Genomic DNA, 27,343 nt, shown 5'->3' on the forward strand with positions numbered 1-27,343 from the left:
TGCCCCCCGGGTGACACGAGTGTCCCCGTGTCCCACAGCCTGTGCAGGACACCGGAGTGGGGGGACACTGGGGGACACACACAGGAGGGGTTGTGTCCCCACCTTGGGGCAGCCACGGGCCTCACACCTTGGTTTCTCACAGATATATTATTATTATTAATTATTATTATTATTATTAATAATAACAATTATTTTTCTGTAAAACTTCTAAAAATGGATAGAAATAAAAAATAAGGGGTGGGGGGGACACCCACAGGCTGCCGGCTCCTGGCCAGCGGGCACAGTGTGGGGGAGGCTGTGCCACCCCCCTTGCCAGCGAGGGGTCCCCAGCTCCTGCTGTCCCCACCCCCTGTGACAACGGGGGAGGCGTCCCCCCAAAATCCAGGGGGGCTGGACACCCCAGCGGGGCTGGATAAGGCCACGGATGGCGGGCAGGACGGGGCTCTCCGGGCCCCCCTCGGTGCCCGGGGGTCCCCCAGTCCATGTGGGGGGCCCGGGGCCCCCCAAAGGTGGGTGATGGGTGGGTGGTGGGTGGCAGCCTAGGCCCTGCCCTCGGCGGGGTTGTATTCCGTCTCTCCGGCCGACACCTGGGAGATTCGCCGCGTGGAGCGCCACAGCCGCCGGTGGAACTGGCCTGGCCGCACCTGGGCACGGGGGGAGCGCCGTTCCCATCCCCACATCCTTGATCCATCCCCTTCCACAGCCCCATGCCATCCCAAGGCCTTCATCGCCTTCTCCATCCCATCCCATCGCATCCCATCCCATCGCATCCCATCGCATCCCATCCCATCGCATCCCATCCCATCCCATCCCATCCCATCCCATCCCATCCCATCCCATCCCATCCCATCCCATCCCATCCCATCCCATCCCATCCCATCCCATGATCCTCATCCCCTTCTCCATCCCCATCCTATCCTAAAGATCCTCATCTTCTCCATCTCCATCCCATCCCCTTCTCCATCCCCATCCTCATCCTCTTCATCCCCATGCCATCCCAATATCCTCATCCCCTTCTCCATTCCCATCCCATTCCAATGTCCTCATCGCCTTCTCCATCTCATCCCATCCCATCCCAGATTCTCATCCCCTTCTCCATTCCCATCCCAGCCCATGATTTTCATCCCCTTCTCATTCCAATATCCTCATCCCCTTCTTCATCCCCATCCCATCCCAAGATCCTCACCCTCTTCTCCATCCCCATCCCATTCCAAGGTCCTCATCCCCTTCTCCATCCCCATTTCCTCGCAGTTTCTCATCCCATTCTTCCTCCCCATTCCTTCCCAGATACTCATCTGCTTCTCCATCCCATCCTCTTCTCCTTCCCCATTTCCATCCTCATCTTCCAGGTCCTCATCCTCTTCTCCATCCCAATCCCCTTCCCAATGGTTTTATCCAACCCCATCTTCATCCCCTTCTCTATCACCATCTCCTTCCAGACTCTCATCCTCTTCTCCATCCCATCCCCATCCCCATCCCCATCCCCATCCCACCTCCACCCCCATCCTTATCCCACATCTCCTTCCCCACCCCACCCCAGTTCCCCTCAGCTCTGGAGAGGACACACTGATGTCCCCACCCAGGGGACACTGAGCCACGTCCCTGTCCCACCCAGCCCTGGCTGGGGTCCCGCTCACCTCCGCGGGCTGCCCAGCGCCCACCACGATGAGTTTTCCATCCTCCAGCCCCACCAGGATGTGGCTCTTCTCCTTGGTGACGGACACGCTGCGCACGGGCACCCGCATGGGCACGGGGGGCACGGCCGCCCTCAGGCTGGGGACACGAGCCATGGCGTGGGACATGAGGCACGGCATGGGACACAAACCATAGCATGGGACACGAGCCATGGCGTGGGACATGAGGCACGGCATGGGACACAAGCCATGGTGTGGGACACGAGGCATGGCATGGGACACAAACCATGGCATGGGACACAAGCCATGACATGGGACATGAGGCACGGCATGGGACACAAACCATGGCATGGGACACGAGCCATGGCGTGGGACATGAGGCATGGCATGGGACACAAACTATGTCGTGGGACACGAGCCATGGCACAAGACACCATGGCATGGGACACAAACCATGGCATGGGACACCATGGCACGTGACACCATGGTAAGGGACATCACGACATGGGACATCATGGAATGGGACACAAACCATGGCATGGGACACCATGGCACAGGACATAAACCATGGCATGGGACACCATGGCATGGGACACAAACCATGGCACAGGACACAAACCATGGCATGGACATCATGGCATGGGACACCATGGCATGGGACACAAACCATGGCACAGACATCATGACATGGGACACAAACCATGGCACGGGACACAAACCATGGCATGGGACACAAACCATGGCACGGGACACAAACCATGGCATGGACATCATGGCACGGGACACCACGGCATGGGACACAAACCATGGCACAGACATCATGACATGGGACACAAACCATGGCACGGGACACAAACCATGGCACAGACATCATGACATGGGACACCATGGCATGGGACACAAACCATGGCACAGACATCATGACATGGGACACAAACCATGGCACGGGACACAAACCATGGCACAGACATCATGACATGGGACACAAACCATGGCACGGGACACAAACCATGGCACGGGACACAAACCATGGCATGGGACACAAACCATGGCACGGGACACCCTGAGGGCGTGCTGGGGACAGGACAGGGCACAGCCATCACTCACCTCTGGAGCTCACGGATCTCCAGGCCGCACTCCGAGGTCCCCAGCACCACGAAGTCCTCGGTCAGGCACATGGCTGTCACCTCCCGGTCCAGCGGGACGGAGGACAGGAGCTTCCCGTTCACCGAGTACAGGTGCAGCGCGAACCTCTCCTGCAAGGAGCACATGGGGACCGTGGGGCGGTGCTGGTGGCCGGGAGGGGACCATGGGGACACCTGGACGTACCTTGGAGCAGGAGGGCTGCCCCACGGAGGTTTGGGCCACCACCTGTCCCTCGGGCCCCACGGCCAGGTGGGACAGGACGGCGGGGGGACAGCTCTCGCCGGGCGGCCGCAGGGAGCGGATGAAGAGACCCCGGCGCACGGTGTGGGTGATGATGGTGCCGTCCTGGGGGAGGAAGGGGACACAGGGTGACAATGGTGGTGGTGGCACTGCCTATCCCACACCCATCCTACAGTGTCACCAGCTCACCTTGGAGCCGGACACGGCCATGTCCAGCTCGGTGCTGATGGCCACACACGTCACCTCGGCGTCGTGGCCGTACAGCACCTGGATGGGTTTGGGAGCCAAGCCGCTGGAAAAGCCACCCTGGTGGTGGGGACACGGAGACATCAGTGACCTGCTGGCAGTGCCCAGCATGAGCTCCCCCTGCTCCTCGAGCCCTTACCTGCTGTAGGACCTGCCACACCATGCAGGTGGTGTCCCGTGAGCCAGAAATGAGGTAGATGCCACACAGGTCGAGCGACAGGCAGCTGACAACATCTGTGACAGCCAGAGGGACACCATGAAGTGTCGGTCCCCTCCCACCACGCTCGGCCCCCTGACTCCATGGGATGGCACCATGATGTGTTTTTGGATGTGGAATTGCTGCCAAACCCATTCCAAGATGTATTTTGGGGTGTGGATGCTGCTGCTCCTCACCCCGCTCCAGCTCTGTGGTTGGAACCTGAATTGTCCCCAGGAGATGGAGACACCGGGAGATGCCCCTCATGGTGTCACGTGCCTCCCACCATGGCCCTACAACCCCATCAGGGCATCATCAGATCATCATCATCATCATTACCACCATGGGAGGACGACGTACCTATGTGCCGGGTGATGTGCCCCACCACCTTGCCCTTGGCCAGCGAGGTGACACGGAGGCTGTTGTCCCAGTGTCCCCCGCTGAACAGCAGCTTCCCATCAGGGGACACGGCCAGCGTGCGCGAGCTCAGGTCGGCCCCGGGGGCGAAGGGGCCCTGCAGGAACCGCTGGGTCCTGTGGGGAGGACGTGGGATGGTGGTGGTGGTGGATTGGTGGCACCTCCAGGGACCATCCCTGGGGACCCCGTGCCCCAGTGGCTCACTTGGCATTGGTGACAGTGGGGTCTTTGGTGAAGCTGAAGTAGTTGGAGATGTTCTTGTCGTAGGGCAGCCAGTTATGGGTCCCCAACAAGCCGTTGGCACTCACGGTGACCTGGGCAGAGGGGCAGGGGAGGTGACATCATTCTCACTGCCAGGATCCTCTCTGGTTCGGTGCTGGGCCCCCACCGGACCAGCAAAACGTCCCCATGCCTCAGTTTCCCCACACTCACCAGGATGTCGGGGGATCCCTGAGTGATGAAGGAATGTGCCTGGTTCTTGGGGACCACGGCCTGCACCAGGGCCACCCCATCGCTGATGCCCTGTGGGGACACAGCAGCTGCTGGGCACCGTGCTGGCCACCCCACCCCTCCCAGGGCTGCCCAGGGGGTGTCCTCACCTCCACAAAGAAGGACTTGAGCTGGCCCAGGTTCTCGAAGACGTTGGGGGAGCGGGTGTCGAGGGTGGCCAGCCTGCGGGCGGCGCTCTCCGCCGACAGCCGGGCGGGGTGCGGCTCCTGGGGGCGCAGGGCACCCGTCAGAAGTGGGGAGACCCCTCAAAAGGGGCTGGTTTTGGGGGCTGGGGGTCTGAGCTACCTTGAGCAGCTGGCAAGGCGTCTGCCCAAAGTTGCTGATGATGCCCTCCAGAGCCTTGCGCTGCGTCTCGTCGGTGATGGCGTCCAGGTCCACAGCCCCTGTGGGTGGGGATGGTCATGGTCACGGGGACACACCCCTGGCAGTGTCCCCCTCCCTCTGCCCCTCAGCTCACCCTCGTAGGTGCAGTAGTAGAAGACGTTGAGGGCCTCCACGGCGGCAGGGCCGCGCTGCTTGTACCCAAAAATGAGGTCGATCCACTCGTGGAGGTGGGCGGAGACATATTCTGACTCCTGTCCAAGGATGGGGGGTCAGGGTGGGGTGGGAATGGCCCTGGACACCCCCAGGGCTGGAGGGGCTCCCCATCTCACCAGGGCTTTGCGGTGCTGCTGGATGAAGTCCTCGCGGGAGCGCGCCCACCGCGGCAGCACCACGTCCCCAACCTTCTCATTGGAGAGCTGGAGGCAGCCCAGGTCAAAGCCTGCGGGCAGGATGAAGATGATGAGGGACAGACACAGACCCCGCTGTGCTCCCCTGGTGGTGACAATGGTGTCCCTTACCGTTCTGGTTCTCCAGGAACTCTGGGAAGTAGAAGAACTCTGGGATGAGCTCCTTGACATCCACCGGGTTCTCCATGCGGGCTTGCCACGCCGCCGGCACCGAGTGGAACTGCCGGTCCGAGCAGTCAAACCTGGAGGCACAGCACACCTGGCTGCAGCCTGGCTGTCCCCACGATGATGTCCGCTCTGCAGGACCCACCTGCCAGGTGCCCACCTGCCACTCTGCAGCTGGATGTGGAGCGTGGTGAAGGGCTCGGTGCGGATCAGGTAGTGCATGACCCCGGCGGCGTTGGAGTAGTGAGTGCCGTAGTGGAACTTGTCCACCGTGCCCGTGGGGTCCTCGAAGCTCTCGTACCTGCAGGCCAGGTGGGATGGGGTTCACCAGGAGCTGGCCAGGTGCTCCCTGCACCCCCCACCCGTGGTTTGTGGGGTACTCACTTCTCCTTGACGTCGCGGGCGTGCCGCTCGTTGGCCACGCCGATGGGCTTGGACAGGTCCCGGAACACGGCCGGGTTGGTGAGGTCCAGGGTCTCCGAGACATAATCCCGCAGGATCCAGGGGAACTGGGTGGGGGCGGGAGGTGGGTGAGGTGTGGGGGCACCGGGTCAGGGTGGGGACAGGGCGGGACACAAGGGCTCACCACGGGGTACTGGGACAGGTCGTTGTAGGTGCGCCCCGCGATGGTGTTCAGCTGCATGAGGTACTCAAAGTTGGAGATCTCCCGCAGGACCCATTTCTGGAGAGAAGGGAGAGGGAGGAGATGGGCTTGGCGGGAGAGGAGACAGGGCAGACACCCCCCACCACATGGCAGTGCCTGTCCCTTAGCTATCCCTGGTCCCAAAGTTGTCCCCAGTCTTATGGCCATCACTAGTCCAGCAGTTGTCCCCAGAACTGTGGCCACGTCCACCCCACGGCCATCCCTCGTTCTACAGTCACCTCTGGTCCAATGGACACCCCCATCCCACAGCCATGCCCTGTTCCATGGCCATCCCATGTGCCAGAGTTGTTTTTTGTCCCATGATTGTCCCCACCCCATTGCCAACCCAGGTCCCATGGCCACTCCCAACAGCCATCCTTCATCCTCTATCCATGTCCGTGTCCATGTCCATGTCCATCCCTGGTCCCATGGCCGCTCCCAGATCCACAGCCATCCCTGATCCCCTGTCCATGTCCATGCCCATCCCTGGTCCCATGGGCATCCCCACGCTGTCACCCTCCCTTTTCCACCTGGGAAGGGGACACACAGAACATGGACAGGTGTGGTGGGGCTGGTACCTGTGTGAGCCCCGAGGCTTTGAGCAGCTCCTGGGGGGACCGGCTGCCGAAGTAGGTCTGGTTGGGGGGCCGCAGGCCAAGGATGCTGGAATACACCTTGTTCCTCACCTGGAGGGGACAGAAGGAGCTGCCGGAGCTCGGGCAGAGCCGTGGCCCTGGGAGGGAGCTGGGAGGGGATGAGGGGGTCCCCACCTTCTTTCTGAAGTTGAGGAAGTAGTTGGCCTGGTCGATGAAGAAGAGCTCGAGGGCGGAGCGGCGCAGGTTGTAGCGGCGCAGGTGGACCTCGCGCAGGTGGGACAAAGGGCGCTTGAAGTCGTAGCCGATCCCTGCCGAGGGTGGGGGCACGCAGAGCCCCCCAGGGGTCACCATCCGGCCATTCCCGAGGCAGGGATGGGGCTGGCTGGGGGTTCCTCACACCCCTCAAGGAGTTACCTCCCTCCGTCTCCTCCTTCTCGCTGCTGCCGTCGTAGAAATAAACGTGCTGGGTTGTCACCTCCAGGCGCCCAGGGACCACGGCCACCGTCGTGATGAGCTCGCAGTCCTCCGACACCACCAGCTTCTCCCGCTGGCTCTGCTCCTTGGGCTCAGCCCTGATGGCACAGCGGGGTGAGGACACTCTGGTGACACCCCCAGCCTGGGTCAGCCCGTGCTGCGGCAGGGGTGGGGTCACTCACTGGTTGTCCAGGACAGGGAGGTCCTCCTCGGCCAGCTGGTCATCCTCCAGCTCGCTCACCTTGGCCTCCTTGGCCATGGCGAGCGGGAGGGACTCGGCGGGGTTCTGGAGGTGGTCAGCTCCTGAAATGAGGAGGGGCCAGCAGGACCCTGAGCTGGGAGCAGCTTCTGTGAAGTGCCCCCAAATTCAGCACTGTCCATGCCACCTCCCAGCCCAACCCCACCAGTGACATCCTTGCCCGTGGCACGGGAGGACCCACAGGTGCCCCAGTGCCACCACCTCACCCAGATTGTCCCGCAGGGCGCTGGCCTCCAAGTGTTGGTCAAAATTGAGGTTGGGCACCAGCTTCAGCCTCATCCTGGAGTAGGTCTCGGCACTCGACAGCTTCCAGCGAACCTCGGGTGGGTTCCTGGGGAACAGCTGGGGGTGAGGCACCCTAGGGACCCCCTGGCTGTGCCACCCCTCCCTGGGGACAGGGCGGGCACTCACCGGTCGGCCCAGGCGGAGCGGGGCGAGGTGAGCAGGCGGCACAGGGAGCGCCACTGCTTGAGCACGGTGCTGTGCTGGTTGTTGGTCTGCTTGAGGACGTTGGCGTGCCGCGCGTTCTCCGCCTTGCAGCGCTTGGCCGCCGGCTCCAGCACCAGCTCCTGCCAGGGGGCACCAGGGTGAGGTGACAACAGGGCTGGGGATTGGGGACATCCATAGGGTGACGTCCTCAAGGTAAGGAGAACATGGCCAGGATGATGTGGTTGGGATGAGGTGTGTGTCCCTGGGATGAGATCCCCAGGATGAGGAGCACGTCCCAGGGATAACGTGCCTGGAATGAGGAGCACACATCCCCAGCACATTGTCCTCCCCAGTGTCCCCAGGAGGAGGAGCACTTCCTGAAGGCAATGTCCCCATGGGGTGAAGAGCTCAACCCCAGGATTAATACCCCAGGGAGAGGAGCACATTCCTAGAATGACATCCCCGGGGTGAGGAGCACATTCCCTGCATGCCATCCTTGGGTTGAGGAGCCTGTCCCCAGGATAAGGAACACATCCCCTGGATGACATCCTTGGGGTGAGGAGAATGTCCCCAGGCTGAGAAGAACCCAGAAAGACACCCTAGGGGTGAGGAGCATGTCCCCAGGCTGAGAAGCACATCCCTGGGATGACATCCTTGGGGTGAGGAGCCTGTCTCCAGGCTAAGGAGAACCCAGAAAGACATCCTTGGAGTGAGGAGCCTGTCCCCAGCATAAGGAGCACATCCCCTGGATGACATCCTTGGAGTGAGGAGCATGTCCCTAGGCTGAGGAGCACCCAGAGTGACACCCCAGGGGTGAGCAGGGTGTCCCCAGGATAAAGAGAACCCCCCATGGTGACATCTTGGGGACAAGGAGGTGGCAGTACCTGGAACAACTTGCGGCTGGCCGCCTTCTCCTGCTCCCGGCGCTGCGAGCTGCTCATCATGGCATCGTAACAGGCGTTCCAGAAATTGGACATCAGGTCGTGGCTCCTGGCAAACGTGTCCATCTCAAACTGGGCCATGGTGGGCTGCACCTGCACGGGCAGAGAGGCATCCCCAGGGCTTGGCACCCACCACCCCTCATCCAGGCAACCCCACAGCGACCATCCCGCCCCACGGCACCCACGTGCTTCTCGATGAAGCCCCTCCACTCCGGGGTGGTGCAGAAGAGCTGGAAGTCCTCGTAGAAGGTGGGGCTGCCGTTGGTGGGGGGCAGCGAGGGCAGGAACTGCTGCAGCTGCAGGGTCTCGTAGCACTGATCCATCAGCGTGCGGATGATGGGCACCAGCCAGGAGAAGGCCTCCGACCTGGAGTCCAGGGAGCGCCGCAGGGGCGTCTCCAGCTTGCCCAGCAGGTAACAGGCCTCGTCCCTGCGCGGGGCCGACGTGGTCTGCAGGAGGCTGTGCAGCTTCACGTAGGCCAGGGAGTGCAGCTGTGGGGACAGGGGGACAGGGGACGTCAGGCAGGGCCACCTTTTGCTTCTTTTCAATAGAAGCAAATTTCTTAAAAGAAGGGAGGTCTTAAGAGTTGAAGCCGTAATTAGAGGTAAATTGCTGTCCTAGGGGAAGATTTGTTCCACTTCCTCATTCATGTTCAGTAACATGGAAGAGTTAGTAAAGTGCTTTAAGTGTACTGCACGTTATGCCAGTTTATATACTCATTTGTTTTGTGCCTCTCAAGTAACATGATGAAGGCTAACCCAATTTATTATGACAAACTACACAGGTAATTAGAACCACATTTAGATCAAATCTATTACTCCATTAAATCTGCATTTAAAACAAGCAGGAAATGGACTTCATGGGGTGTTCAATGTAGCAGAGAGGGGTGCCCAGGGAGGGTGACCCACCTGGGGGTCCTGCAGCAGGATGTACCCCACGAGCACCCGCAGCCCCGTCTGCGCCATCTCCTTCAGCTCCGAGGTGCCGTTGGCCAGGTGGTGCCACACGCCCAGCTTGTCCAGCAGGCTGCTGACCCCCTCGTAGATCTGGGGGGACACTGTGAGCCCCCAGCCCGGGCAGGAACCCCAGCCCTGCTGAGCCAGCAGCCCCACCACCCAGCCCTGCTCGGATTCGGGTTTGGGTTCACGATTTGGTTAGAACACAACTTGTGACAAACCAGGTTTGGCATGAGGTTGGGGCTCAGGATTTATGGTCAGGGGTCAGATTTAGGGGTATAGGGTTGGAGTTGGGATTCAGCTTTAGGACAGCAGTAAGGTTTAGGATTAGGATGTAGGAAGTACAGTTAGATCACAGGCTGTGAGTTAAGGTTAGGGTTTAGGTTTACAGAAAGAGTTAGGGTTAAGATTAGGATTAAGGGTTGGGCTTTAAGACAAAGATGTGGAGTTAAGGTTTAGGATCATGATCTAGGAGGAACAATCAAATTGAGAAATAGGGGTTAGGATTAAGGATTAGGATTGGGGTTCAATTTACGATTACAAATAAGGCAGAGGTTATTTCCTAAAATTAGGATTAGTCTTTGAATTAAATCAATTCAATTGAGGCTGAGGTTATTTCCCAAGGTTGGGATTAGGCTTTGATTTCAATTTAGGAATAAGCCTGTCCCTAAACCAGGACAGGTTATGTTCAAGTTCTGCAAGTGGGGCCGGTTTTAGGGCCAGGGATGACATTAGGGATTAGCAGAGGAATCCCTGCTCACTCCCATCCACCTTCTCGCTCCACAGGGCCTGGTTGTTGTGTCCCTCGGAGAAGAGGAAATCCTGGAGCAGCCGCAGCAGCTTCAGGGCGTTGTGGGTGAGCCCGGGCAGCGCGGCCGGGCCCGACTCCTTCAGGTCGGTCAGCGCCGACTCCAGCATCATCTCCAGCAGGCTGTGGGACAGCAGCAGCAGCTCCAGAGGGTGCCCTTCCCTCGGGATCCACCCCGGGACGCGGGCGGGCCTCACCTGCGCTTGATCTCGTCCGGGGGCCGCACCAGCTCGCAGGCCGTGCCCAGCTTGGTGAGCACGGAGAAGACCTGGCCCCGCTCCCTCCAGGCCGCCTCGTCCCAGCCCTCCACCCCGCGCCACGTCACCGAGAAGATGATGTTGGTCAGGAGGTTGCACAGCTCCTCCTCGGGGGTTTGCTGCCAGCGGAGAGCGAGGTGAGAGGCGCCCGCAGCGCCCCGGGATGGCGGGGACGAGGGTTTGGGGCTCACCTGGGGGTTGCTGGTGTTGGAGACGTTGTCGCTGGGCAGCACGTCCTGGTAGCTGCTCTCGTCCAGGACGTTGGACAGGCTGGAGCTCTTGCGCGCTCGCATTCCCGGGAAGGGCTTGAAGCTCTCCAGGGGCGAGGGGGTGCCGGGGCCGCTGGCCGGGGTCTGGGTGCCGCTCTCGGCCGTGGCCATGGAGCTGGTGCTGGCCAGGTCCAGCCCCAGGTCGAAGGGCGACGTGGAGAAGGGGGACAGCGGGTGGTAGACGCCGTCGAAGGCGGGACCGTCGCCGGGGTTGGAGGACGAGCGGCTGGCCCGGTCCGAGGAGTCGAAGGACTTGAAGTTGTAGGAGTGGAAGGACTTGGTGCGGCCGCTCGGGGAGATGGAGAGGTCAGAGAAGCCCTCAGAGAGCTCCTGGTCCGAGGCCTCGTATCCCAGCGGGAGGAAGACATCGAGCTCCTGGAGCTCGGCGGGCGGCGGGCTCGTCCCCGAGGGCTCGGAGAGGCGCAGCAGCTCCGGGCAGCCCGCGGGGCTCAGGCTGGGCTGGCGGCACTCGTACGACTCCTTCACGTAGAGCTTGGTGAGCGTGTCCTGCCAGCCAGCCAGCCTGGCCAGCTGCTTCACCAGGTCCTGCTGCGCATAGATCAGGTGGAAGAGCTGCAGGAGAAGGAAAAGGAGATGGAAAATTAAGGATGTGGGATGCTTCTGCCCCAGCTCTTCCTCTCCCAGAACAGGAGCCCCCAGATCCTCCAAAACCATCACGGGGTGCTGGAGCTGCACCATTTCCATGCTGGCAGATCTGAGTCACCGCCATGCCCACGGCAACCATTTTTGGGCACAGCTGGGTGTCCAAGGAGCTCAGCCCTGGGGTGACACCTCTGTCCCCTCTCCCAGAAACAGCAGCACCCCAGATCCTCCAAAACCATCACGGGGTGCTGGAGATGCACCATTTCCATGCTGGCTGATCTGTGTCACCACCATCCCCATGGCCACCATTTTTGTGTACAGCTGGGTGTCCAGGGAGCTCAGCCCCGGGGTGACACCTCTGTCCCCTCCCTCTGTGTCCTGCCCCGCTCACCTTGCGGCAGATGTCGAGTCGGATGCTCAGCTCAGCCCGGTGGGACAGGTACACCACGGCCACCAGGTCCTTGTAGTTGGGAGGGTCTGTGGACAAGGAGAGTCAGCACAGTGGTGGGACACTTCCTGCTGTCCCCAAAAGCCACCAAGCCCAGCCGAGCCTCATGGGATGCCACCGGCGATGACGCCATGGCACGTGGCTGGGATGGTGGCCTGGTTTCTCTGGCACACGGTACCTGCCCCCAGGACCTGCTCCGAGAGGCAGCGGAAGAGCAGCATGGAGCCGGGAATGTCGCTGAGGTAGGAGATGAGCCCGTGGTACCCGATGTCCTTCAGCTTCAGGCGGCTCTTGCTGCGCTCGGGGACCTTCTCGTACTTCAGCATCTTGTAGAGAACCTGGTGGGACAGCGACAGGAGGCCACCTGGCTGTGACATCCCTGCTGGAGACATCAGGAGGTGGCGCTGGGGACCTGCCCTACCTTGAAGACCCTTTCCCTCACTTCATCCGAGAACCTCTTCTGCACCAGCAGGGAGAAGAGCAGCTCCACGTGGCCTGGCTCGAAGAGGAAGGCGAAGAGCTGCTCCTGGGCTGGGGAGCCCTTCAGCAGGCTGTGGATCACCTCCAGCGCCCCACACACCTGCAGGACACCGGGATGGTTGTCCACTGCCCTCCAAGTGTCCCACTGGGAGGGTACACTCCCACTCCCAATGCCTTCTCCCCAGCCCATGATTCACTGAGGGGTGTGGGGACCATGGCGTGGCTGGTGACACACCTGCTGCTCATCCTGTGCCCCTGCCAGGTAGTTCAGCAAGCTCTGCATCTCCTCCCCGGAGAAGCTCCTGCAGAAGAAGTCCTTCACCAGGCTGAAAAGGGATGTCTGCACCGTCCTGATGTCATCGGTGGCCGCGGTCTTCTCCCTGGAGGTGTTGATCAACAGACATGCGTGGGGATGTGTCCCTTGTCACCTACCACCCACTGCCAGCATTGTCCCAAATCCCAACACAAAGACTGAGGAGCTCCAGGGATCTTCTGCCACCCTGCACATTTGGGTGTGCTTGTTGCAGAAGCCACCACACTCTTGGTGGCTGCTAGGGGTGGATTTTGGATTTCCTGCACCCACCACAACGCTCCCACTCTGGTAGGAGAGACGTTATCCCACAAAAATGGTGTTTAGCCAAACCACAGCTCCCAGGGGTGAAGCCCACCCTGTCAGCATTCCAGGATTCCAGCCCCGTGGAGCAGCTGACCCGTAGTAGATCCGGATGGAGTCCAGGATGAACTGCACCCCGTACTTCTTGCGGATGCGCTGCTTGTGGTCCTTGACCACGCTGGCCAGGTACTGGATGTGACCTGCAGGGAGAAGGTGTCAGGATCCCATGGGTGGGATGGGTGTCGGGATCCCATCCCGTGGGATGGACATTCCCAGGTGGTCCCTGCTCCCACCTAAGCGCACGGCGAAGTCGCTGTTGCTCCAGATGCGGAAATCAAAGAGCAGGTGTTGGTAGAGGAGGTGCAGCAGGAGCCCGCTGCCCTCGGAGGCCACCTGCTCCATGAGGATCTGCGAGGCCACCAGGGTGCTCATGTCCAGCAGCGTGCCAGGGACCTGTCACGGGTGACAGGGGACACTTCCAGCCCCTTGGGAACGGCAGGGACGGCGGGATGGGGTTTTGGGAGCCTCCCAGACCTTGTGCAGCAGCGCTCCGATGATGGCCGGCCCGTGGCACTGCACCAGGCTCTCCTGGTTCACGGCGTGGTTCCGCAGGAAGTTCTTCACCAGCAGCAGGAAGGCGGCCACGCTGTTCCTCTCCAGCCTGCTCTCTGCAGGGCACCGGGAGCTGTGAGCCCCAGGCCTACCCAAACCCAAACTGCCTGGAGATCCCCGCTGCTGTCTCTCCAAACTTTTCACCCTGTTCTCCTGCTTTCTCCAGATTTAGGACGATGGAAGTCTCTGCTGCTTTCAGCTTGGGAATGAGCAGCTGGATGTCAGGAGAAAGCACATTCCACCCACGCCAAAGGTTCCTGGAGCCATCCTCACCATCCCAGAGCTGTTTGTTTGTGACTAACTGAGTCATAACAATATCCCAAGGGGTTCTTCCATTACCCTGTAACTCCTGGAGCCTCAGGCAAGACCTGTCCTGCCCGTGGTGGACACCTGCCAGGTCCAGGAACCCCTCTGCAGTCACCTCCAGCCACCCCAGCAGGACAGCTCCTGCTTCCCATCCCCTGAACTCCTCACCTGAGGACTTTCCCAGCGGGATGAGCATGCCCGGGGCGTTCCTGGAGGACGTCAGCTCCGGCCCCACCAGGTCGTTGGTCTCCTGCTCATCCTCAGGCTCCTCTGTCTTGGACACCACCTGCTCGAGCAGGGGCAGGAGCACCCCCATCCCACCCACGCAGTTGACCACGTCCTGGGGGAGGGAAGGAGAGGCTTTGCTGGGTGGTGACACCAGTGTGGAGGAGGAGGAAGTCCACGGCAGCTGGGGTCCCCAAAAGTCACCTGTTCCCCTGCACCACCCACAGTGTCCACCCTGGATGATGAGGACCCATGGGACAGATGGGTCACGGTGGACACAATACCACAGGGAGAGTCCCTGCAGGGTCCAGGGGACCTGTGGGGGTCCTGCCCTGGGACAGTGCCCCAGGAGGGACACCCTGCTCCAGGCCATGGGGTGGAGAGGTCACCCTGTGCCCCGCCTACCTTGATGTCCCAGTTGACCACCTTGTGTCCCGTCAGCCTCCCGTCCAAGCTGTGGCTGGGGGAGAGGTCCAGGCAGATGTTGTTCCTGCAGGCCTGGAAAAGAACACCAGGGGAGCATCCTCATGTTCCTGGACATGTCCCTGGTGGCACAGGGTCCACCAGCACTGTCCCTGTCCCCAGGGGCGTGGGACACCTCTCCTCACCTGGGGGGTGTAGTACAGCAAGAGTTTACTGCTGAGCTCCACCAGGTCCCCTTCCAGTGTGAACGGGGATGTGACATTTGGTCCTGGAGGAGAGGGCTGGGGTGAGCTGGGACATGGTGGAGGAGACCCCGGTCACCACCAGCACCCAGGGGACATCCTCCATGCGCCACCCCGACACACCTGCACAGAAGAGAGCCTTGACCTGGGCTTGCTGCAGAGCCTCACAGAAGATGGCCACGGAGCCAAGGTGACCCTCCAGCGAGGTGGGGCTGCCCCACTCCGTGTCCTGGCTTCCCGCTGCCGTGGTGGCCACCACCCCCTCCGTGGGCAGCTGGGTGGGGGTCCAGGAGTGGGGACCGAGGGTGGCAGGGACGGACTGGGAGCGCCCCAGCACGGGGTGTTGGGTGAAGACCAGCTCCGGCCCGTGGGGTGCCGGAGGGTGGCTGGCAGCGGCGGCGGCCGTCGTGGTGGTCCGGTGGCCAGCAGAGCCGATGCAGCAGGAGGTGAAGGACTGTGAGGGAGAAGGGATCACACCCAGCCCCCAGGGAGGCCATGCTGAAGGGTCTGGGGGGTGCTGGGAGGATCCCCCACCTCGTGGAGGGAGGGGAAGCGGAGCTGTGCCGTTTTCCGCAGTTGTCCGTCGGCGTAGATGCTGACGATGTTCTGGCCGAAGGGCCGGCGGCCGGCAACGTGGACAATGTCAACGCAGTGCTGGGGGGACAGAGAGGGACATCAGGGCATTGTGGTGTCCCTGATGGGGACAGGGGCGGGGATGGGGATGATCCTCACCCAAGCAGAGTCATTGAAGGCAACCTCGGGCAGTGCCACTGTCATGTAATCCTTCTTGGTGCACACGGCCACCACCAGCACGCCGCCCGCGGTGAAGAACGCCTCGAAGCCCGTCCCGCCCGCCGTGAAGAAGCTGGTGGAGAAAACCATGGAGAAAACCACGGTGGGGACGGTGCTGCCGCCCCTCCCCACCCTCCCCTCACCCCCTCCAGCGAGCATCACCTGTAGAGCTGCCTCCTCTTCGGCCTCGCTGGCGGCTCCGGCTCCTCCTCGCTCAGGCACAGCCAGGCGTGGAAGGCGAAGGCGCCGCCGGGCCACTTCTGGATGGTGGGCACCATGATGCCGGCCATGCCGGGGCTCAGGTCGAAGCTCTGCAGTGCCCGGGGAGGCCCCTCGCCCCTGGCCATGCCGGACAGCGCCCGGATGACCGGAGCCACGTAGGGATGCGGCCCCCGGCCCCGCTCGCGCCGCAGCAGCCGCAGAAGCTGCCGCAGCTCCCCGGGCCGGATGGAGAGGCTGCCCAGGGAGCGCAGCAGCTCCAGCAGGTTTTGGGAGCAGGCGCTGGGAAGAGCTGGCTCGGTGGCCAGGGCGGCCAGCAGGGAGCCCACCATGCCCGCCTTGACGCAGGTGAGGCGGCTGGGCAGGGAGGCCTCGCAGAGGCGCCGCAGCCACGCCGACAGGAACTGCTGGAGATCCCGGCACTCCAGCGCCGGCAGCCACGCCAGCAGGATCAGCAGGGGCTGCTCGTTGCGGATGGGACGCACTGGGAAGGAGCTGTGGTCGCCCTCCACTGCCTGCAGGGACACAAGAAGAGGTTGGTGCAGCTCCAGTGCTTGGAGAAGGATGGATCCATCCCAGGCAGAGACCTTGCGTAGGCCCTTGCACATCCAGAGTCTTGGAGACTCCCATGCAGCCAGAGTTTGACGACCCCAGACATCAAGGGGTCTCATGGATTAAAGACCTTGGAGACCCTGGTGCATCAAGTATGTCAGAGACCTTTATGCAACAATCCTTTTGGAGATTCAGTGCATGAAGAATTCTGGAGACTCCATGCATCAAGAATCTTATGTACCCCCATGCACCAAGGATCTTGGAGATCCTCATGGATTAGGGTCTTGGAGACTCTCATGCATTAATAGTTTTGGAGATACTGCACATCCAGAATTTTGGGGGACCCCAAGCATCAAGGATCTTGGAGATCCTCATGCACCAAGCATTCTGAGGATTCTTGGGCATCCAGAATCTTGGAGCATTAAGAATCTCTGTGCCTGAAGTGCCTTGGAGGCCTCCACGAATCAAGGATCTCAGAGACCCTCATGCATGAAGCACCTTGGAGACCCTCCTGTGTCCAGCAGCACCAGAGTGAGCAGTTCCACATCCAACAGGGCTCAAAACTCCCAAACCCAAGCACAACTCCGAGTGAAAGATGGACCCAGGACCCGTTGGGAGCAAGCTGCTGAGAAACCAGCAGAGTGGAGAGGATGGGGGGCTCAGAATGGGGCTGAGATCCACCCAGTGCCGAGAGCTTTGCCCAGGATTCAGGAAAAGTGGGAATGCTCACCATGTTGAGGAGCTCCTGGAGCAGATGCTGGGTGGGCTGGCCCTGGCTCCTCAGCACCTCGTAGAGGTGGGTGTAGCCAATGCGCTCCTTGAACACCTCCTGGAGGCACAGGGACAGTGCCAGCTGTCACCTGGGGCTGAGCCACCTCAACCCGGGTGAAAACACGCAAATCCCTCTGGTTTTGTGGTGTCCTCCTCAGGGGAGGTCCCCTGCCCACCTTGGCCGAGGGCGAGTTGCTCATGATGGCCGTGAGCACCCTGAGGGCGTGGACAGCGATGGCGTCGGAGCTGCTGGCAGTGACCTGCGGGGACACGGGAATGGGGACGTGGGGATGAGGGGACACAGCCCACCAGGGGTGGTGCCTGGGTCATGGGTACCTGCTTGGACGTGGGGATGAGGGGACACAGCCCACCAGGGGCGGTGCCTGGGTCATGGGTACCTGCTTGGACGTGGGGATGAGGGGACACAGCCCACCAGGGGCGGTGGCTGGGTCATGGGTACCTGCTGGGACGTGGGGATGAGGGGACACAGCCCACCAGGGGTGGTGCCTGGGTCATGGGTACCTGCTGGGACGTGGGAATGAGGGGACACAGCCCCCCAGGGGCAGTGGTTGGGTCATGGGTACCTGCTGGAGTCCATCCCCATTCCGTGTGGGAATCTCGTCCTGGGCTTCACCCGCCTCCTGCGAGCTGCCGAGGTAGAGCTGTGGGACACGGGTGGGCATGGGACACTGGGAGGGGCTCTGGAGGGTCCCCACCCCAGGGATGTGTCCCAGCATCATTCAGATCCAGAAATGGTGAGGATGGAGATGGAGATGGAGATGGAGATGGAGATGGAGATGGAGATGGAGGTGCCCAACCCCAGGGTCCCCCCCAAGAGGGACAGATCACTCTGTCCCATGGTCAGTTAGAGCTGGGAAGGGCGAGGATGGAGATGAAGGTGGCCAACCCTGGTGTCACCAAATGCCAGTCCCAGGATCATTTAAAGAGGAAAGGGGAAAGGAAAGGGAAAGGAAAGGGAAAGGAAAGGGAAAGGAAAGGGAAAGGAAAGGGAAAGGAAAGGGTGAGGAAAGGGTGAGGAAAGGGAAAGGAAAGGGTGAGGAAAGGGTGAGGATGGCGATGAATGTATCCAAACTTGGTGTCACCCTATCTCAGGTTTGTTTAGCATCAGAAAGGTGACAAGGATGAAAATGAGGATAGGGATGATGATGGAGATGGAGATGGAGATGAGGACAAGGATGAGGATGAGGAACAGGGGATGGGGACGAGGACACTGCTGTGCCACCCCATACCTTGCTGTTCTGGAGCAGGCGGATGATGTGCTCGAAGCAGTTGTTGCTGAGGAACACGGCCTGGAGCACCGGCCGGTCCTGGCAGCTCAGCATGGCCGGGATGGCATCTACAGACACACAGACAGACAGCCTGTCTCAGCCCCATCCCACCCCACATGCCCACACCCCACCCCGCTGCCCACCTACCCAGCATGAGCACGCGCAGGGCGATGAGGCCGCCGGGCGGCGCGGGCAGGTGGGAGTTGAGCACCCTGAAGAAGCCGTCCAGGAGGCTCCGCAGGGACACGGGGCCGGCGCCGGGGCTGGAGCCGTGCAGGACGTGCACCGCGGCCACCACGGAGCGCAGCGTCACCTCCAGCAGCGCCGGCGACGCCGCGGCCCCGCCGCCGCCGCGCTGCAGAACCCCCAGGAGAACGTCCAGAGCCGCGGGCGTGATGGCCTGGAGCGCGTTGGGCTGCGGGGATGGGAACGGGTGGGAATTCTGTCACCCGTGGGACTGAGCCCTGCACTGAGCCCTGCACTGATCCCGTTATTGACTGACCCCAGACCCCCAGCGCTGCAGATTTTACCCTGGGGGTGTGAATTGTTTTAAAGCCAATTTTGAAGTCATTGATTGAATTGATTTTTGGTTGCCGCGGAAGTTAAAACCGATTTTGGGTCCAAATATTTATATTATATTATATTATATTATATTATATTATATTATATTATATTATATTATATTATATCATATTATATCATATTATATTATATTATATTACATTATATTATATTATATTTATTTTATATCATATTATATCATATCATATCATATCATATCATATCATATCATATTATATTATATTATATTATATTATATTATATTATATTATATTATATTATATTATATTATATTATATTATATTATATTCCAAGGAGTTTCCAGCCCAGAGCTGAACTGGACTAGAAGCAGCAGCTTCAGCTTAAAATCTTCCCATTACTTAATTATTTAATTAATTTTGACAATTTAATGTGATAGTCCAAGAAAATAATTTAATTCAGTAATTTATTTATTATATTTAAGTATTTCATAATTAAGTTTAAATGAAGTTTAAGTATTATAAAGTTATAAATATATTTATAGCTTTAGTTTTAAATATATTTAAGTTTTAAAATAACTTCATTTAATACTTTAACTATTCAATAATTTAATTATTTAACTTAATTATTTACATTTTTTGTTTATTTTATTATTTCTTTTATTTCATTAACAGTATTATTTTATTTAATTTTTTAGTTTTATTTTATTATTTTATTTGTTCTACTTCATTCTTTAATTCCTAATTTAAAAAGTGTTTAAAATAATTTTATTTCATTTTAAATTATTTTGTCTTGTTTTATTATTTTGTTTTATTTTATTATTTATTTTAATACTTTAATTTTATTATTTTGTTTTATTTTATTTTATTTATTGTAATACTTCAATTTAATTCTTCAATTTAATTACTTAATTTAACATTTCTGAAATCTGAATCTTTAATCTCTGAATGTTTAATTTACTTCTTCAATTCACTTACTTAATTTACGTTTCTGAGCTGATCCCACCAAATTTAGGGATGGAATATTAAACAGGATTTTTAAAAGCTTTGGAAAATTCAGTGGTTTAATTCCAGCCTTGGAATGAACAAAACTGTGGGGTTTATCCCTGGAATGAGGAGCTCCCAAGGGTACCTTGGATCCGGAGAGGATGGCTCCAAAAAGATGGATAATCCGGAGCTGGATTGTTTCTGGGAGCTGCTTCCCGCCTTGGAAACTCTCTGTGAGGATGAGGAGGGAAGGATTTCATCACAGGAGCAAACAGCAAAACAAAAAAAAACCCAAAACCACACAGAAAAAGGTCCTTTTCTAGCTAAAAATAGGGAAAAATAATTTTTTCACCCAAAAAACAGAGAAAAATCCCTTTCCTACCCAAATCCACCCCATGGGGGTGCTGGACCCTGCTGGTGATGGAGAGGATGAGGATGCTCCGTGTTTTCCAGCTCTGGTTGTGCCAGGGACGGCGTTTTGGCCCCAAAAAAGGGGATTTCTGCCCAACTCAGGTTCAGCTGGGGGTTTATGGGACAGAGTTCTGGGGGATTTTTGCAACGGTGCTGCCTCTAAAAGGGGATTTTTGGGGCTTCCCTGATAAAAATCCCCCTTTGTGTTGATTTCTGTGGGTTCTGCAGGTGCTGCTGGGCTTAACTCCTGCTCTGCGATCCTGCTCCTCTTGCCAGGACACGGGAGCAGGTACGGGATCCCAAATTTCTGGGGCAGGTGTAGGATAACCTGGAACAGCATCCTATATTTGCCTTGGAATCCTATAATAGTCCTGGGATAGGTACAGGATAATCTGGAGCAGGTGTGGGATCCCATATCTGTGGGATAATACAGGATAACCTGAACAGGTGTGGGATCCCAGATTTGTGGGATAATACAGGATAACCTGAACAGGTGTGGGATCCCAGATTTGTGGGATAATACAGGATAACCTGAACAGGTGTGGGATCCCATATTTGTGGGATAACACAGGATAACCTGGGGCAGGTGTGGCATTCCATATCTGTGGGAGAATACAGGACAACCTGAACAGGTGTGGGATCCCAGATTTGTGGGATAAATACAGGATAACCTGAACAGGTGTGGGATTCCAGATTTGTGGGATAAATACAGGATAACCAGCAGATATTGGACCCCATATCTGTGGGATAAGCACAGGACAACCTGGAGCAGGTGTGGGATAATACAGGATAACCTGGAGCAGGCGTGGAATCCCAGATTTGTGGGATAAGCACAGGATAACCTGGAGCAGATATGGGATCCTTTAAGGTCCTTGGATCAATACCTACCTCTGAATACAACATCCCTCCATGGATTCTATAAATATTCCCTGATCCCACCCCCCATCCCTGGACACTCTCCCTATTTAGGGATCCCACACCAACCCTCCCCATTCCCAAATCCCAATTTTACCTTGGAAAAAGGCACCGAACTCGGGGGGCAGCGGGGCGGGGGCGAACTTGTATTTGCTCTTCTCCTTGGCACTGATGGATTCCCTGGAAAGGGAGAGGGGTGAGGGGGGGATCCAGGACTGGGGAGGGATTTTGGGATGCGGGGGGGTCCCTCACCCGCTCAGCTGCCGCCGCCAGGTCTGGTAGGGGTCGAGGAAGCACTCGCAGAGGTGCAGGGCGTGCAGCATCCCATTCTCCAGCTGTGCCCGGCTCTCCAGCTGTGCCCCATTTTCTGGCCGTGTTCCCTTCTCCAGCTGTGTCCTCTTCTCCATCTGTGCCCCATTTTCCAGCTGTGCCCCATTTCCATGGCTCTCCAGCTGCGTCCCATTTACTGGCTGTGTCCCCTTTTCCAGCTGTGCCCCATTTTCCAGCTGTGCCCGGCTCTGCTCGTCCCCCGGGAGGCTCCGCAGCTGCCGGGAAAGCCGAGCTTTAATCCCTGACACACTCCAAAAATGGGATGAGCTTTTTGGGGGAGGAAATTCCGCTTTGTGGGGAGAATGAGATCATCAATGAATCAATATACCAATCAGAGCCCAGAGCAGCACAAGCTGGTTTGTGCTGACCAATCAGCAGCCAGATTCACACAACCTGTACGGCTGCTGACCAATCAGAACCCAGAGCTGCACTGACCAATCAGCACCTGTCACTGCAAGGCTCTTGGCCAATCAACACCAGCTGTGGAACATGAACCAATCAAATGACAGAGCAACACAACCTGTACAGCTCTCAACCAATCAACATTAAGAATGATAGAAGCCACGGATTCATGGACCAATCGCCAACCAGAATAACACAACCTAGAGACCTGCTGACCAATCGGAACTCAGTCACACAGCCTGTGGACTCACTCACCAATCAAATCCCAGCACAGCATAACCTGTAGAGCTCCTGACCAATCAGAGCCCAGACTCACATAATGTGTGGACTCAGTGACCAATCAGTGCTGAGCTCCTCCCCAGCCAGTCAGGCCCTGCCCATTCCCATTCCCAGGCCTGTTCCCAGTCCTATTCCCAATCCATTTCCTATTCCCATTCCCATGTTTGTTCCCATTCCTGTCCCCATTCAGATTTCCATGACCCTTCCCATTCCTGTTGCCCTTCCCACTCCCCATTCCCGTTCCCATTCCTGTGCCCATTCCTATTCCCACTCCCATTATCATGACTGTTCCCATTCCCCTTCCCATTCCCCTTCCTATTCCTGTGCCCATTCCCATTCCTGTTCCCATTCCCACTCCCACTCCTGTTCCCATTCCCATTCCTTCGACTGATTCCATTCCTGTTCCTGCTCCCACTCCCATTGCCCTTCCCGCTCCTTTTCCCATTCCCACTCCCGCTCCCCTTCCCGCTCCTGTTCCCATTCCCACTCCCGTTCCCCTTCCCATCCCCTTCCCGTTCCCATTCCCACTCCCGCTCCCATTCCTGTTCCTGCTCCTGTTCCCATTCCCGCTCCTCCTTCCACTCTCATTCCCTCTCCTGTTCCCACTCCCGTTCCCATTCCCGCTCCCTCTCCCATTCCTGCTCCCACTCCCGTTCCTGCTCCTGTTTCCACTCACCTTCCTGTTCCATTCCTACTCCCACTCCCATTCCCACTCCCATTCCTGTTCCTGTTCCCACTCCCACTCCTGTTCCCATTCCCTCTCCCATTCCCGTTCCCATTCCCACTCCCATTCCCCCTCCTGTTCCCGTTCCCATTCCCACTCCCATTCCCCCTCTGTTCCCGTTCCCACTCCCATTCCCACTCCTCCTTCCACTCCCGTTCCCACTCCTGCTCCCTCTCCTATTCCCGTTCCTGCTCCCGCTCCCTCTCCCATTCCTGTTCGATTCCTGCTCCCACTCCCGTTCCCGCTCCTGTTTCCACTCCCGTTCCCACTCCCATTCCTATTACCTCTCCCACTCCCATTCCCACTTCCATTCCCATTCCCATTCCCTCTCCCGTTCCCATTCCCGTTCCCATTGCTGCTCCCACTCCCGTTCCCATTGCTGCTCCCACTCCCGTTCCCATTCCCATTCCGTTCCCTTTTCCCACCTGGCTCCCGCAGAGCCGCAGCAGCCGCAGCACGTGCGGGAGGCAGCCGGGGCTCCGGTCGGGCTGGATGTTCTCCAGGTTCCTGGAACGGAAAACATCGGGAATTCACCTGCACGGCTGGGGAGGGAATTTGAGAAGGGGGAAATTTTGGGGGGAATAAAGTGTTTGGGGCAGGGAAAATGCCATAAAAATTTCTTATATTTTACACAATTTTTATTATATTATGTTGTGTTAATAATTTTTTGTTATTAATAATAGAAATAACTTTTTTTTAGAGATGTGATGCAGTTTGGGGGGAATGATGGAATTTTGGGGAGAAGAATGGTTTCCCAGTCTTATATTTTCATTACATTACATTATATTATTTATTATTATATTCAGTATTACCATTCAATATATTAACTATTAATAATAGTAATTATTTTCAATTATTTTTTTAATATATAATGCATTTTAGGGAGGGTACTCCCCTGGGAGGGAATGATGGAATTTGGGGGGAATGATGGTTTAAAATTATTATATTTTTATTAGATTACATTATTAAACAATATTATTATTAATAATCACGACTTTCTAATTATTAGTTTTAGAGACATGATGCACTTTTGGAGGGGCATTACATTGGGGGAATGAAAATTTTGAGGAGCAATAACGCTATTTTTAAATTACTACATTTTTAAAATATTTCGTTATTTTGCATTATTATTATTGATATTGCAAAATATTTACAATTTATAATTATTTTTAAAATATAAAAATATAAATATTGTATAATATTTATATTTAATAATAATAATAATAATAATAATAATAATAAATTTTTAATATTTTGTTATTTTGCATTATTATAATTACGGCTAGTATTATGACTATTACTCTTACTACTATTATTATTACTACTATTATTAAATAGTAATAATATTATTTTCACTACTACTACTAAATAATAATAATAAAATTATTATTATTACTATTACTATTACTATTATTATTATTATATTTTTCAAATTTTGTAAAATTTTTCATGCACTTTAGAGGGGATGCTGCGATTGGGGGGATCCCAGATTTCACAGTGGGGTGATTCCCCTCAGGGAGGAATTCTATGGGGAATGTTTTTGGGGTGGGGACCGCACACCCCCAAAGCCACCCAACGCTTTGGGACAAACGGGGACCTGGAGGGGACGCAGAACCCCCAGCCCTGGGGCTGCTCCGCGCTGGGAACCCGGCACGAAGCGGGGGGCAGAGGGATTTGGGGTCACCCACCTGCAGATGATGATGAAGAACTTGAGCAGCAGCAGGGCCTGGCCCAGCCCCGTGCCCTGCGTCCCCAGGGCCACGCAGTGTCCCAGCCGCTGGCTCAGCACCTGCAGCACCTCCCGCGGCAGCGCCGGGATCTCGGAGCCCGGCTCCTCGGGCCTGGCCGGGATCGGGGTGCAGGATGTCACCCCCGGCTGTCCCCAGGGCCCCCCCGCCCGAGGCGCCGGATGGCTCCGACCACGGCGGGCGGATGAGGCGCCACAACGCCCACGGCGGCACGGCTGGGGCCCCACGGGGGGTTTGGGGACACACGAGGGCTTGGGGGGGACGCTCGGGGGTGCTGGGGTCACCTACAGGGGACACTCGGGGGTGTTGCTCAGGGATATTGGGGTCAGCCAGGGATGCTAGGGGTCAGCCAGGGTGGTCACTCGGGGCTGTTGGGGGGCTCTCAGGGATATTGGGGTCCTCCAGAGGTGCTGGAGGTCACTCAGAGGTGTTGAGGGTCTCCTACAGGGGTCACTTGGAGGTGTTGGGGGTCACTCAGGGATGTTGGGGTCAGTCAGGGATGCTAGGATTTTGGGGTCATCCAGAGGTGCTGGAGGTCACTCAGAGGTGTTGAGGGTCTCCTACAGGGGTCACTTGGAGGTGTTGGGGGTCACTCAGGGATGTTGGGGTCAGTCAGGGATGCTAGGGGTCAGCCAGGGTGGTCACTCGGGGCTGTTGGGGGGCACTCAGGGATGTTGGGGTCAGTCAGAGGTGCTGGAGGTCACTCAGACGTGTTGAGGGTCTCCTACAGGGGTCACTTGGAGGTGTTGGGGGTCACTCAGGGATGTCAGGGTCAGCCAGGGGTGGTCACTCAGGTTGCTGGGGTCATCTACAGGGGTCACCCAGGGATGCTGGAGGTTTCTCAGAAGCGTTGAGGGTCACCTGCAGGGGTCACTCAGGGCTGTTGGGGTCATCCAGGGGTGCTGGGGATCACTTGGGCAGGACATTTAGGGGTGCTAGGGTCACCCAGGGGTGTTGGAGGCCACCCAGGAATGCTGGAGGTCACTCAGAGGGATCATCCATGGGTGCCGGGGTCATCCCTGGGGGATCACTCGGAGGGTGTTTGGGGTCACTCAAAGGGTGTTTGGGGTCCCTCAGGGCTGCTTGGGGTGACTCAGCGGGGTGCCCGCAGGGTTTTGGGGTCCCACCTGCGGGGCTCCAGCGAGGGCAGGGCGATGACCCTCTCGAAGCTGGTGACGAAGGCCTCCAGCCACTGTTGCAGGTAGGACAGGTCCTTCTGCAAGGGAGGGCAGGGCTAGAGCCGGCAGCCTAGAGCCGGCAGCCAATCACGGCTCTCCATAGCCCCAGCCTGCAGGGATTGGTCAATCACAGCCAGAGAAACCAGCCCCGCCCTCTCAGGTGTGTGACACACCCCTGGGAGCCACTGACCAATCACAGCGCAGAACCGCACAACCTGTGAAGCCACTAACCAATCAGAGCCCAGCACAACCTGTGGAACTCACTGGCCAATCAGCTCGCAGAGCACCTGTCCCTGCAGCCAATCAGGGCACAGCAGGCCCTGCCCGGCCCATCTGGGGTTGTGCAATGGGGACAGCGCGGGCAGAGGGGGACAGAGGGGACTCACCCAGGCTGGGCACCCCAAGGTGCCACCTCCAGGTGTCCCACGTCCCTGAGCACCCCAGTGTGGCACCTTGGGGTCACCCCAGTCCTTGAGCACCCCAACAGTGCATTTTTGGGGTGCCCTATGTCCCTCAGCATCCTGGTGTGGCACATTTAGTGTCACTCGAGTCCCTGAGCACCCCAGTGTGACGCCTTTAAGGTCACCCCATCCCTGAGCACCCCATTGTGACACTTCTAGGGTCACCCCCATCCCTGCGCACCCTTTGGGATCACTCACAGCCCCGGGCGCTCCAAAGCATCAATTTGGGGTCACCCACATCCCTGTGCACCCCGCTGTGGCACCTTGGGGACACCCACGCCCGATGCAGCACCTGGGGGTCACCCCAGTACCCTGAGCACCCCGAGTCCCCCATCCCCACGGGCACCGTCCCCCCTTTTCCGGGATCCCGCAGGCTCCCCCCAAAATCCGCCTCCCCCGCGCTTCCCGCTCCACCCCGAGTGTCCCTGGGGACGCGCCGGGGGTGTCCCCGTGTCCCCAGCGCCGGTACCTGTCCCCGGGGGTGCCCGCGGCCGTCCATGGCCCCGCAGCCGTGGGAGCGGCGCCGGCGCAGCGGGGCCGGAACGGGCTGCGGGGAGGGGGTGCCGAGGGGGGGCCCCCCCTTTTTGTCACCGCTGTCGCTTGTGCAAAGCCACCAAAGGAAAAAAAGCCCCAGAGCTCTCAGGAAATGCCAAGTCACCCGCGGCCCCAACGGCGCTTCCTGCCCCGCTGCCGCCTCGGGGACACCGGCCCCGCTTTGGGGACACCGGCCCCGCTTTGGGGACACCGCGGTGCCACCGCCGCCCCCGGCCCTGCGCCCCCGGGATGTCCCCGAGCCCGCGGTGGCGGCAGCACGAGGAGCCGCGTGGGTTCATCCCGGAATTCCCGGCAAATCCAAGCCCGAATCCCGCCCGAGCGT

The 27,343-nt window shown here is 57.9% G+C and overlaps 1 protein-coding gene across 1 annotated transcript in view; it reads right to left on the reverse strand.

The window, feature by feature from the left end:
* Positions 1–341: 341 nt before the first annotated feature.
* The window catches only part of NBEAL2 (neurobeachin like 2), a 31,284-nt gene continuing 4,282 nt past the window's right edge, over positions 342–27,343 (reverse strand). Inside the window, 55 exon segments of the mRNA XM_058802520.1 lie at positions 342–644; positions 1,638–1,773; positions 2,742–2,887; positions 2,943–3,125; positions 3,210–3,326; positions 3,406–3,500; positions 3,823–3,995; positions 4,084–4,193; positions 4,312–4,401; positions 4,479–4,595; positions 4,675–4,772; positions 4,847–4,964; positions 5,043–5,152; positions 5,232–5,362; positions 5,446–5,586; positions 5,670–5,794; positions 5,872–5,967; positions 6,507–6,832; positions 6,939–7,096; positions 7,181–7,272; positions 7,323–7,346; positions 7,456–7,588; positions 7,669–7,826; positions 8,571–8,720; positions 8,813–9,118; positions 9,536–9,673; positions 10,355–10,514; positions 10,589–10,767; positions 10,840–11,108; positions 11,111–11,235; positions 11,393–11,490; positions 11,912–11,997; positions 12,147–12,306; positions 12,390–12,548; positions 12,684–12,831; positions 13,138–13,261; positions 13,355–13,514; positions 13,596–13,729; positions 14,148–14,319; positions 14,610–14,702; positions 14,813–14,895; positions 14,993–15,323; positions 15,404–15,523; positions 15,602–15,734; positions 15,824–16,395; positions 17,163–17,261; positions 17,380–17,463; positions 18,454–18,560; positions 18,640–18,907; positions 20,164–20,249; positions 21,442–21,524; positions 21,597–21,889; positions 23,505–23,586; positions 24,768–24,920; positions 25,955–26,043. Coding sequence (XP_058658503.1) covers positions 540–644; positions 1,638–1,773; positions 2,742–2,887; positions 2,943–3,125; positions 3,210–3,326; positions 3,406–3,500; positions 3,823–3,995; positions 4,084–4,193; positions 4,312–4,401; positions 4,479–4,595; positions 4,675–4,772; positions 4,847–4,964; positions 5,043–5,152; positions 5,232–5,362; positions 5,446–5,586; positions 5,670–5,794; positions 5,872–5,967; positions 6,507–6,832; positions 6,939–7,096; positions 7,181–7,272; positions 7,323–7,346; positions 7,456–7,588; positions 7,669–7,826; positions 8,571–8,720; positions 8,813–9,118; positions 9,536–9,673; positions 10,355–10,514; positions 10,589–10,767; positions 10,840–11,108; positions 11,111–11,235; positions 11,393–11,490; positions 11,912–11,997; positions 12,147–12,306; positions 12,390–12,548; positions 12,684–12,831; positions 13,138–13,261; positions 13,355–13,514; positions 13,596–13,729; positions 14,148–14,319; positions 14,610–14,702; positions 14,813–14,895; positions 14,993–15,323; positions 15,404–15,523; positions 15,602–15,734; positions 15,824–16,395; positions 17,163–17,261; positions 17,380–17,463; positions 18,454–18,560; positions 18,640–18,907; positions 20,164–20,249; positions 21,442–21,524; positions 21,597–21,889; positions 23,505–23,586; positions 24,768–24,920; positions 25,955–26,043 — 8,226 coding nt within the window. The 3' untranslated portion in view covers positions 342–539.

Source organism: Ammospiza caudacuta, chromosome 1 (assembly GCF_027887145.1).
Source record: "Ammospiza caudacuta isolate bAmmCau1 chromosome 1, bAmmCau1.pri, whole genome shotgun sequence".
Classification (NCBI taxonomy): Eukaryota; Metazoa; Chordata; class Aves; order Passeriformes; family Passerellidae; genus Ammospiza; species Ammospiza caudacuta.